Source organism: Dermacentor variabilis, chromosome 1, assembly GCF_050947875.1.
Source record: "Dermacentor variabilis isolate Ectoservices chromosome 1, ASM5094787v1, whole genome shotgun sequence".
NCBI classification, from domain to species: Eukaryota; Metazoa; Arthropoda; class Arachnida; order Ixodida; family Ixodidae; genus Dermacentor; species Dermacentor variabilis.
In genome coordinates, this window is record NC_134568.1 from 134,580,924 (window position 1) to 134,593,903 (window position 12,980).

At 42.9% G+C, this 12,980-nt stretch overlaps 1 protein-coding gene across 4 annotated transcripts in view; it reads right to left on the minus strand.

The window, feature by feature from the left end:
- Positions 1-12,980, minus strand: part of gcl (germ cell-less) — an 83,016-nt gene that overhangs the window by 69,693 nt on the left and 343 nt on the right. For all 4 annotated transcript variants that reach the window (XM_075695199.1, XM_075695183.1, XM_075695174.1 and 1 more), the window contains exons 2-3: positions 12,243-12,366; positions 2,207-2,303 (exon numbers count right to left, since the gene is read on the minus strand). In XM_075695199.1, coding sequence (XP_075551314.1) covers positions 2,207-2,303; positions 12,243-12,366 — 221 coding nt within the window. The remainder of the gene's footprint in view (positions 1-2,206; positions 2,304-12,242; positions 12,367-12,980) is intronic.

A 12,980-nucleotide genomic window follows, 5' to 3' on the forward strand; every position in this document is an offset into this window, starting at 1 on the left:
CATCCACATCGCACCTTGTAACTGAGCAAATGCGGAGCACAGCAGGCGATGAAAGATGGCGAGAGCCAAGATAGCGTGAGAAGGAAAGATGATTAGAGCGATGATGAGATGATAAGGAAAGACGAGAGCGAACATGGAGTGCAGCGGGCGATGAAAGACGGTGAGATGATGCAGCAGACCCATGAGGTGGAAAGCGGAGGAGGAGTGTATGGCAAAAGCATGAGAGAAAAAGCGTAGTGCCGCACAAGATGGACTATGGTGACGGTGGCCACGAGATGGCACCAGAGTAGCCTGTGTTGTTAGGGTGCCTCAACGCACTCACTTGCCCCCACTCCGTTCGCGGGGACACGCGCGTCGAGGCACTCTACGCCGATGTTTATAGATCTATAAACGTTGCTCTACGTGTTGTCTGTTCACCAAAGCTCTGCATAAGCAGAGGTCTGTCTGCAGTGGCTGCTGTGAATTGCGCCGATGCGTCAGTTATGTGCTGCCTCTCACAATCTCCCAATTGGTGAGCCAGTCATGCCACACTTCGTTCTGTTTCGAACGTGCTGCACGGGACAGATAGTCCACACCAGCCAATATATTGCGAAATGAAAACACAGATAGAGCTGTGCTCAAATTTCGCATTAGGGAGTATCGTAATTGTTGGTGATTTTTTTTTTTTTATAGAAACAATTTGTTGCTGTAAGCAATGGCACCAGCTCCACCTTTGCAATCCTGTGTCCAGCTTCTAACTTGACTGGGCACTACTAGGGTCCTAGAACATGGATGTGCATGAGCTCCTTTGAACATGCATGGTCATGGATGAGGCCTGGCTGGACGTATCAGGTTAAAGCAAGTGTTGACACAAATGCTAGTCTCTCATTATTTAGGATGGCATGTTAAAATAAAGTTTCACGCAATCCCTACTGGACAAGGTGAGCATTTTAGTTGCACTTTGAAACAGCTGGAGTCCCACGCACCATGTTGATACTGTGTGAAGATAGCACAGCATCTGCTGCACAGCTGTGGCTGATAAAGTGTGAGCTTGGCAAAGAGAGGTGTGGTTCATGACTGAATTATTTTGAATTTTTGTCATTTTTTTCTGAAATATACAGGTGTAAATCTTGGGGTTTTTAACGCCTACCAAAGAATAATACAGTATTTTGATGTAGTGATGTGCTGATTTTTGTGACTTCATTGTATCAATTGAGGCTTAACTGTTTTTTCCCGATATATAAGCCACATAAGACAAAAAAGATCTAGAAGCTACATAACAATAAAAAAAATGTTTTGAAAGTAAAATAAAACTATGATTACGTTAAGTTTCATAGTCCTAGTGTTAGTAACATGAAAAGTGAGTTTCTCCCAATATCCTCCCTTAATAAGCATTTGTAAAATTGTCTGCATCAAATGCATAAATGTTTACACAAACATCTCTTTCTACAGCTTGCTTTCTAAGCCCTGACAAGGTTGCACAGGCATGCTTGAATATTGCAAGATTTTGTAGTTCCTTATCTTTGTTTTCTCTGAGCCGTGAAATTTTAGTTTGAGCTCTTGTGCAAGATACATTCTTAGTATCTGACAGCACTTCAGATGTCATGATTTCGGAGGTCACATTGAGAAAGATGGGTCTGTCGTATAAGATCGCGTATGATGCATATACCGAATACTCAAAATGTCCCGATGACTAGAATCTAGGGCACGCGATGACACATTATAAATAGGATTTGGCTATAAGTCACATTTCTCAAATTTTATTTGTGCTAGCCACTAATTCTGTCATTGAATGATTTGGATCATACTTCAGCCAGCACAAGTTTACCTTGCCTTTTCGATGTCTGTATTTTCATATGCGTCGCTTTCAGAAATAAAATTCATTTAAGAGTAGTGTTGTGTCCATCTTTCTTGGCTGTTGCTGGTTTCATAACAGTGCCAGAAAATCTCATAACAGCACTAGAAAATCACAGCCCTACACATGCATACGTATTGGGCCGCCTACTGCATGAGATACTAATATGCAATCTGCAGTCCATGAAAATTGTTCTCAGGACTAAAAGTGACATTTTACATCCTTGCCTGATGCTTTGGTAAAATGTCAGCTTACCACCCTGCGTGCGAGACTGTATCAAACACTTCTGCTCACTTATCTGCAATCACGGAGTAACACATAGGCATCAATGCTAACAGACTAATGTTAAGTATATTTATGTAATAGGCTCACCATCACAGGTAATTCGTGGATCTTCGATTCCCACCTCCACAACACCTTCTTCTTTCTCTTTCCAATCACCACAGAACATGCTTGCAAAATATGGAGACTGCGGAGAGAAAAAAAGAATGCAGTGCATACAGTGTGTATGGCTGAACATAACAACAGTGCTAAACCAATTTCCATTTTCCCACACCACCTCCTCTTTCTGACTTTCTGTTCTCTTATGCACATTAGTCATATGCTTTCACGGCCTTGAAAAGTTTGCTCAAAGTAAGACTTCATGAAAGAAGGCAGGCACACCCTTGGTAATAAATTAAACACGCTCAACTAATGTAATACCTCTAGCATTTTTTTTTCAATATACTTATGTGCAAAATGGTTGGAGTGCTGTTATGATAGATGTGTTCCAAGTTTTCATTGGAGGGCAAACTATCTAAGTTGTGGTTCTCCTACTTTGGTTGTCTTATTTCACCAAGTTATATCAACCAGCACCAATGGCCTGGTATCACTAAAGTACCTGTACCAAGTGGAACAAACAAGTGGAATGGCACGCTAAAAATTTCTTGGAGTTCCAAATAAAAAAAATATTTATTTCTTAATCATGTACGTATCTGGTCTGTAGATTTAACAGACGGCTTTCCTTACCCCCTTTTTTCACAATCATTGTCACATGAAGTGTTGTCACATCACACGTGACACCAAGGAAAACCAGAAAGAATGTAAGGAGTTTCAAAGCTATAGATTTCTCGTGCATATTTGGATTAAAACTGCAGCTCAGTTGACCACATATAGCATTAAAACAGAATAGGAAGTAGAACAGAATTGTTCCAGTCCTTTTGCTGCAGCAAGGCACATGAGCACACGTATAGAACCCGAATGTTTCATTGCATAAACAGCCCCCTTGGTCGCACAAAAATGAACCATATATTTAGTTTCAGAAGTGAGTTGACATTATTGGAGTCGTTTCTGTTGCAGACTACGAGAAGCTTTGAGCCTTTGTCCAATATTTCCCCTCTGACATGCCCTAGTAGAGGGTCTGCAAGGTCTTCTGAACAATTTGTTGAACCAGTTTGGAACAGTCCCTCCAACAAGTTCAGGTTCGATTCCAGTTCAGTTGAAAATACCTGTTGAGCTCCAATTTTCAGTTCAGTTCCGGTTCAACACCTAAATGCAGGCATTCAATGAGAAATCAAAAGTCGAAACAGAACATAATATTATTTATTCAATAACTGCTTATCACACTACACTGCAATGCCACTAGGCTGTTGAGCAATGTATATTTTGCCCACAGCTTAATAATAATATTTGGGGTTTTGCGTGCCAAAACCACTTTCTGATTATGAGGCACGCCGTAGTGGAGGACTCCGGAAATTTTGACCACCTGGGGTTCTTTAACGTGCACCTAAATCTAAGCACACAGGTGTTTTCGCAATTTGCCCCATCGAAATGCGGCCGCCGTGGCCGGGATTCGATACCGCGACCTCGTGCTCAGCAGCCCAACACCATAGCCACTGAGCAACCACGGCGGGTATTGTCCACAGCTTATTTTATTCGACCTAAAACTAATTACTATGTACAAACTGGTGCAAAGAAACAATAGTGGTGGCATTGTGTACAAGAAAATCTACAAAGTGTTGAATGTCGCACAGCCATAAATATGTACATTTCTTTCCAGCACTCTCCTTTTAAGGAGCCCCTCATCAGGTCATATAGCTAATTTTGGTTATATGCTGGAGACTGTCACATGTCCTCTAAGGAGTGTTCTACCGTAAGAATTTTTCGCATTAGCTCATTAATAGAAGAGAGAAATATTTGAAGTGCTGTGAATGCATAGTTTCAGGAGGCAAGGATCACTGCCAACACAGACACTCTCTCCACTTGCCTTGTCTAGCCTCTGTAAGTGAAATTCCTTCCCTGCATTCTCCAATACTGGAGCCGAAGGAACATGTGATGAAAACATCATCCGTCTTCCTTTTTATTTTTTCTCTCTCGTGTTTTTGCAAAGTGGTGCACCTCCTGTGACGGTCTCGCGCGTGAGCTGTTACGCTTGTCTCATTTCATGCAGCAGATGATTTTGAGAGCTCAGCACAAGAACACTTGATTAGCGGTATAAGTCAGTGCCACAATCTCGAGCACTAAGGCAGGCGTGAGAAGATGAAAGAGCATGATTGTGGCACTGGAACATGGTAGATATGACATAGTTTCATTCTCTGCACATGCGACTGCACAACGTGGGAACATGCAGACGAAATGGAAGTATATCTCTCTTGCTATGGTACAAGGTAAAACAAAAACATGCAGGCATTCGGTTTGTATGTTTTATTATTTCTCTAAACATTATTTTGCTAATTGAAGGAACAGATGCAACAAGTAACTGATGTTGCTTTGAATAATTCTACAAGTCATGTGTCACAGTAAGTGACGTCACAGCACTGACATGTACACAGGTGAACTTGTGCGATAGACGTTGACGCTCTGACTGGGAGTGCGGTTCCCGCGAGGAGAAGGACAAACAGTGTCTGATTTGAAATTTAAGCTGTTTCTGCAGCACATAGGGATGTAATAATTAGCAGACATGATCGTTAGCACGCATTGTACGCACTGCGCTTGTCAGCTCAAAATGACCACACCTGGTGAGGGGCCTTTTAAAGCGGGAGATTGGTCTACACATAGTAGCCTTAAAAGAATTTCTTGCTGGGCTAATTGGTGCATAACTTACAAAATGACCATGCTTTATGTACAAGTGTGTCCTTATTAAAAATTTAATAGCTTCCTCTGGCTTTTTCGCCTATTCTTGTAGTTGGTGGTCAGTGGTTAGACTACCACAGATACAAAGGGCATGTGCTCTCGCGTAACCACATGCTCCTATGCAACTGCCTGCTCTCACGCAACTGAATTGCGGTGCACATACTGAACATTAACAGTAAATACACAACATTGTAAAACCTCCAATGCAAACATACTTCTTAAAAGTTATGGCATTTGCATCGGTAAAATTAAAATTTCGTAAAATTTTATTAAACAGCCACGGCTATTCTGGCAGCTGTGAAGATAGGCAATGAATGACAACGTGACGATAGGACTTATCTAAGGTACTGTAACATTGTATAGAGTTGTGCTTGTAAGAAAATAGCCAGGCTTGCCGTCACGCGTGCTCGGGTGGGAGCTTTGAGGCGTCTGAAGGTATAGATGCTGTTATAGACCGCTCAGGAATGATTACCCTCCTCTTTTCCTGCCACCATCTCCACCTGTGGTAGTTCCAAGAAAGGTCTCCAGCACCACAAACTGCTTAAAGGGCCCCTCAAAAGGTCTGGCCATGTTGAGCTGACAAGTGAACAGCATACAATGCACGCCAACAATCGTGTTCGCAAAGAATTACATCGGTACGCGCTGTGGAAAGGTATGAAATTTCAATCTGAACGCCGTTTTCCCTTCTCCTCGCGGCTGCTGCACTCCAAGCTGGATGATAACGTACCCGCGTCCCTGCGCCTACGTACTCGGGTTTACAGTGTGACGTTGCTCGTGGTGACATGTGACTTCGAGAATTATTCAATGCACCATCTGTTAGTTGTGTGATCTGTTGCTTGAATTGCCAAATTGAAGTTTAAAGAAATAATAAAACACACAAACGGAATGTATGCGTGTTTTCTGCTTTACTTTGCATTGAGGCAAGAGAGATGTACTTCTGCTTCGTCTGCTTGTTCCGACGGTCGTGCAGTCATGTGCGCAGGTGCCGAAATTATGCCATTTTCTACATTATTGCAGTGCGTGATCACGCTCTGCGATCCACTTGTTCTGCCTCAGTATTCATGTAGCACTGAATTATACCGCTAGTCATGCGTCCTTGTGTACAGCACACAAAATTGTGCGCTGCGTGAACGAGACAACAGCTCGCGCGTGACGCTGTCAGCGGAAGTGCGTAGTGCTGAAAAAAAAAAGAAAAAAACAAGGATAAAGAAAAATGAAGGCGGGGCGTATGCGTCACGTATGCTCTGACGTATGCGTCACGCAATCCTCGAGGTTTGGTATGGGAGAACGCAAGGAAGGAATTTCGCTTGCGGAGGCTAGACGGGGCGAGTGGAGAGAGCATCTTGCTTGGCAGTGGAGCCCGCCTGCTGAAATCATGGGTTCGCGGCACTGAAATGTTTGTATCTCGGCTATTAATGACCCGATTTGAAAAATTTTTGCAGTAGAACGCTCCTTAATGCTCCCTAGAGGACATGTAACAACTTGCAGCATATGACCAAAATTTGCTATGGGGCTTGGTGAGGGGCCCTTTAACAGTACTGCTCCTTACGGAATTAGCAATGAACTAAAAATGCTACCTAAATGTCATAGCTGCAACAGATATCCGCCTTCAAGAGTATCATTCCTTCAACAAAGCGAATAGCTTTCTAGATGCATTAAGCCATTTACTTGCATTGACCGTCATTGTTGAAGGTTTCTGCATGATTTTTTTTTGTTTACATTCAGCAATCCAGCCTGAAAAATTTTTTGTAGTAGCGCTTCTGTCTTTCTACATTGTCCAACGTCCTCTTTCGTCCTCAGTTTTCTCATAATAAATAAAAGCTAACCTGTTTGTCTTCACAAAATAAAATAATAACAGTTGACGGCCTAGGGCGATCTTCGCAAGTACAAATGCACCAATGTCTGGCTATGGTTATGGCTCCACATGGTTCTTGTATGGCTAAGCTACATTTGTCACTTTTTTATGCAAAAATTGCATTTTCCCAGCACAGAAGTGTGGCTTATACACAGGTAAAATCTAAAAGTAGTTCATGTATATGTTACAAAATAATTACACAAGTACATGAGTTATACCCATGCCACACAAGCATAGAGAAAGACATTAACTTGCTAATGCCTTGAATCTTAATGTCATTTGCGTGATGCCACAAGGACAAACCAAATGCCATTTGCCTTAATGTAATTCATTACCAAATGCATTCATCAGAAAACATTTGACTGAGAAATGCATACTTTCAACTCCATAGTGTTGCATATGGAGAAGAAGAAGGAAGTCCTGTGGGGGGACAATAAAGAAAGGAAGTTGATGTACATCCATCAATTGCATCGTTTTTCTATGTTCTTCTAAATACAACATATTGGTGATGAGGATTCAACCTATGCAAGGGCAAATTTCTTGGTGATTTCCCCTGCTAGATTCCCACAATGATCTTTCCCACAATGATCTACCACTGCCTTTCCTGCCTTCACCTGGTCATCCGGCTGTTCCATGGGACCAGTGGAAGTAGGCCTTGGAGATGTATATCGTAGCTTCCGGAGCTTCCAAGCTTCTAGCTGAACACTGCAGAGCGCTTCTGCTCACCTGTCTTGGCATGGAGGGGGTGCGGATTTTCTCTACATTGAAGTCAGCGGACTTGTCGTTGGGCTTTGCTGCTGGCCCTTTGAATGCAGGTGACACCATGTCGACAAAGGACGCGTATGACTCAGCAATCTCCTTGCTTTCTGACCATTTCAAGTATTTAGTCAACGTCATCATGGCTCGACAGCGGTTCGGTTGCCGAGCTCAACTTGCAGGTGAGACAGTGGAAGAATATATCGCTGCTATGCGATCAGCTTGTCTCGAAAACAATGAATCATCATATACGTGAGCGGTTACTCTTTGAAGGCTCCTCACCGACGCTCTCACGATCACAAGTCAGTATGAACAGGCCGTGAATTAAGCCAAGGAATTTTGCAATGATGCCTCAGCTCATCATGTTAAAAAAGCACTAAGTTTTCCTCAATCATCAGAACAGACAGATGACCATGTACATTGTGACAAGCGCAAAGCCAAAGCATGCGGGCTTCCAATAGAAGGTGCCATGAACCTTCGAGCATGCTATCGTTGTGGAGCGACTGACCATCTTGCCCTGCATGTAAGGCATGCAAGAGCAGATGTCAGCGCTGCGAGAAGATTGGGCATCTATGTTTTATGTGTAAGTCGTCTGGTCATTCAGTGAAAGTTCGACAAGTTGATGACTAGCTCACACAGCAGTAAAAAAACAATTTGTGTTTTCAAGGGACACAAACATGTCATTTACATATCCACCTGTGACTACTCTAGCAAAAAAACTCTATCGCCATTTTTTCACAAGTACTTGGCCTTTGAAGCCTACCTCAGTACAACTTTTCAACTACTCCAAGTCAAAAATAGAAGTTCAAGGATGCTTTATTGCATCAGCTGTTCCACAACAGAAGTGTTTGCATTCTTCTGTATGTTGTGTCTGAGGGCACCACTGTTCTGGGCCTAGATGCCATTGTGGCACTACAAATGAAGATTGAAGGTACATCCCTTCAGTGTCTTGCAGTGACCCCTAGCACTCCTGTATTGCTGCTGGAGTTATGTTCAGAGTACGAACACCTGTTTGACAAATAGCTTAGATTCGCCAATGGATTTAAACATAGAGTTAAGGTTCACAAGTTCGTTTCACCCGTTGCCAACAGGCTCCGAAGGTTGGTTTGTGAGCAAGTGTCAGTTGAACTACAGAAACTTGAAGCACAAGACATTATTGAGCACATTGACGCCTCTCAGTTTCGCAACAGTGGTGGTTCAGAAAAAGGTTGGATCAATACAAATGTGCGTTGATCTGCAAGAAATCAATAAAGTTATAATTGTTGATAGCTTTCCACTTCCACAGACAGAAGGGCTGCTGCATAGCTTTGCTGACCCCCAGCGATTTTCGAAGCTGGGTTTAGCATCAGCTTACCACCAAGTGGAACTCGACTCTGAGAGTTGTGATCTGACAACCTTTATTGCGCATGATGGGCTCTTTCGTTTTAAGAGAGTGTGCTTTGGCTTCCGCTCCATTTGCATTTGAGAAGAGGATGCATCTCATAGTGAAAGGATGCAAAGGTGTACTTTTCTACGTAGACAACATTATTGTGTATAGAAGTTCTTGTGATGATCATCGCTCAACTCTCTGCACTGTCTTGCAATGGCTTTCTGAAAGAGGCCTTAAACTCAACCAGAAGTGCATTTTTGACATCACAGAACTCATGTTTCTGGGGCATGTTGTGAACGGCAAAGGACTTTTTCCACTAGCGTCATCTATTCAAGCGATAAAAGAAGCTCCCATACCTTCAAACGTAAATGAACTTTGTTCTCTGCTAGGACAGGCGGGATTTTATTCCAAGATTGTTCCACATTTTTTCGATGTTGAGGAACCTTTACGGGCATTGCTTTGAGGCAATGAACTATTTGCTTGGACGCCAGTTGCTGAACAAACTTTCGTCCATTTAAAATCACTACTGACAACTTGCAACGTCCTACATTTCTTTGATCCGAACCTTCCTGTCACAGTCACGACCGATGCCTCTGGGTACAGACTGGGTGCGGTGCTGCAACAAGATAACAAGCAAACTCGACACACATCTGTCTTTGCCTCCCGCACATTGAGCCCACAAGAACGAAGATATTCTGCAGGTGAACACGAAGCCTTATAATGCATTTGGGCTTGTGAACATTGGCACATCTATCTTTGGGGTTATCCCTTTGTCCTGCGAACTGACCATAGTGCTCTCGTCACCATGTTGTCAACAAAAGGTACTGGACATCGGCCTATGCGTATTCCACGTTGGTCAGTGTGCCTACTTTGTTACAAGTACACTATATAGTACCGCAAGGAAAGTGACGTGGTGGCTCATGCGCTCTCTCGACTACCTTAGCATGGAGAACCTAATCAGGTTGCTGTTGAAGATGAGTTTGTTTGCCTTTTTTCGCCAATGGTAACAAGATAGCCTGACCTTTCACGTAGACCGCCTCTTCAAGTTAGCACGTTGCCTGTGACTGAGCAGCCTGCTGACTGTTCGTCTACGTCACGGCAAGAGATAACAGCACAAGCGCACAACTGTGAATAAAGTAGAGAGCGATCTTCACAGCAGGAAGAACAGACCGGCCCATAACCACAGAATAGCGTTTGAGTTAAGAAAACGCCCTCAAAACTGAGGGACTATGCGCTACGCAAGCGATACTTCTTTTTTAACAGCCAAGGAAATGTCTATGGAAGAAGAAGGAAGCCACGTGGGGGACAATAAAGAAAGGAAGATGATGTACATGCATCGATTGCACCATTCTTCTATGTTTTTCTATATACAGCACATAGCTTGCGTAGTGCAGCATAATTGAAGTATTTGAAACAGTCTCTACTATGCAAAAAAAATAATGTATACATAATTTTCAACAACAATGCTCCTGTAAGGTGTTGTACTTGGTGAACTTCCTCAGGTCAGTGTTGGAATGGCTTTGACGGGCCAAGCGGCATTTTCATTTTAGGCTTTGGATTTGACTTAGTATGGCCGAAGTTGCTATGGTCGGTTGCGACGTTGTAAAAGACAGCAACAAACTCAAGCTAACAGCACTATAGTATGCTTGTTTTTATGATTCAATATTCATGAAGGCGCAAAGTAAACTTGTAAATGCATATTTATTTTTTATTTACTACCTTAGAATAGCTCAGTTCAGAAGATGCTCTCCGCGACATCGCCACATCAAATGTGAATAAATTTAAACATGTGGCAGCTCCGCCGAAAAAAATGTCCTTAGGGAACTTAAGGAATTAATGAACGAATTTCATTTTCTGTGCCCGTATGGAAAGGGTCTTAATTTCAGGGAGCAGCTCAGTCAGTTAAAAAGATATTCTCAAACATTTTGCTACAGTAATAACACACACGTGTGCATCTGCAGACAATACACGTACACACAGAGCCTACTTTCAAAGGCTTTCTGTAAAAAACAGATACTTGGTAGCAGCAGTTTCTCAGACACTGCCAGCTGTTTCCTTGTTTTACTCGAGGACACAAAATTGTAGTTCCATTCAATAAGACTGTAGCAGAGTCCTGAATATAAGTCTGTTAAAGAGGTTCCATGCTAAAAAGACTAACATTACAATAACCTTTGTTACAAAAAAAAGTGTCCCAGAGGTACTCAAGAATTCATAGTACTAGTTGTCTGTGCAGTGCTCATGGTAAAGATGATGTCCTGTACAATCCCCTTCGCCTTAAATGTAAGTACTGCACAAACAACTATTATGAGCATGTACGAACTTGCTCAGCTTGCAATCCTTATGTACACAAGCATAAAAGGCAACTCATCATATTGGGAAGCACATGTGTGGTTCTGTATATGATGAAATAACAGCTCAAAATGTTCCAAACAAGAAGTGCTTTTAATGTGTGATGAAATACACCTTGTAATCATTGCAGTCCTCTTAATTCTATTTTTCAAGTGGTTCATTCGTGATGCAGCTTCACTAAAGTCTTCACACTTTAAATACCTTATCATAGAGATGAATTTGTTCAGGCTGGCAATAAAAGATTCCAGCAGAACTTTCATATAATATAAACATGCTAAAAAGATTTGATTGTGCGATGTTTGGTACAAAAAAAAAAAAATGATAAGGAGGGACTGCACAATACAAATTGGAAATGTACTACTAGCACACCACGGCCTTACTATAATGAGCCAGAAAATATAAAGAAAGAGATTGCACAAAAGAATATACGCTATCTTGATTAGCTATAAATGCTTACTGGTATAAGTGCAATGAAAAAATCTTAACAATTAAAACGAATTACCCACGTTACATGTAGTCCCTCACTGTGAATGCTGGCAGGCAAAAAAGTGATGGGGATACATATCAGTGTTACACAGCCTATGGACTTCCACAAGATGCCGGTTTGCATTCCTAAATAAAAAGCTACAAACCAAGTTGTGAAACAATGCGCATGCTTAGCTGATATGTTGAAAAAAATAATTCAATCCAGAGCAGCCAACATGATCAGTTTGCTCGGCGCTGGTGGCACATGCAACACACTTTCTCGAAAGTAAACTAGCTTCTATGCGAACATTGCAGTGACACTGCGCGTAAAACACAGCCAGAGCGAAATATCATAATAAACTAAGCGTGACATGCGCCACGTCCAACAGTGGTAGTATCAATTATGGTCCTGGTGCACACTTTCAGAGCATGCAAAACTTAAAAAGAACATCTGACTAATGTTTGCGGTAAGCGAGTGTGAACATATGTAGAGCTCACTATACCTGACAGAGGTAGACCTTGTGGAGGCACCAATCGATTCCCAAGGCCACGATGGTCACGTCGCTGTTTTGTCCTTCCAGGAACAGCGTGCGGTAGATGTACTGTGATGTAGTCATGAGCTTCTTTCTGCGAGGACGTGCCACATGCCTGATGAGCGTCAGAATTCCATTTACGGGGCCTGTAGGACGCTGAACCGAACCCATCATTACTATAGGTTTCAAGCGGCAGCGTCGCTGACACTCGCACAAGCGTCTCTGGCACCGAATCGGCATATCTCGGCGTCTGGGGCCTTCGAAAGGGACAGCAACAAACAAAACGCGGTAGCACAAAGCAAAGAATCGGCCCAACCGTGTCAGTCACGCCTTGCGAAAGAAACTTAAAAACGCGGCGCACGCATGGGAAGAAAACTCGTCCTCTCCCGATATTGGGGACAGTGAACCACTTCCTAGCTGCAACGCCCATGAGACGCTGATCGCCGCCTGAAGCTGCCAACCAGGTCATTCCTTTAAGCAACGCTATGAGGATAATCCGGAGATCGCAGACGACTGCTATTCGTTTATCTGCACCAACGGTGCCATCCGGTACCCGCGGGCAAAACACGTCTGACAGACGCCGTGCCATACAAAAGACGCTGGCCTTACGACAGACTATCCTGGCGTGCATGCATCCCATCTGTGCGGAAGTGCATTCGTTTTTGATGCTTTAAAACTTTCGGCACGCTGTAAATAGGCCGCAATGTA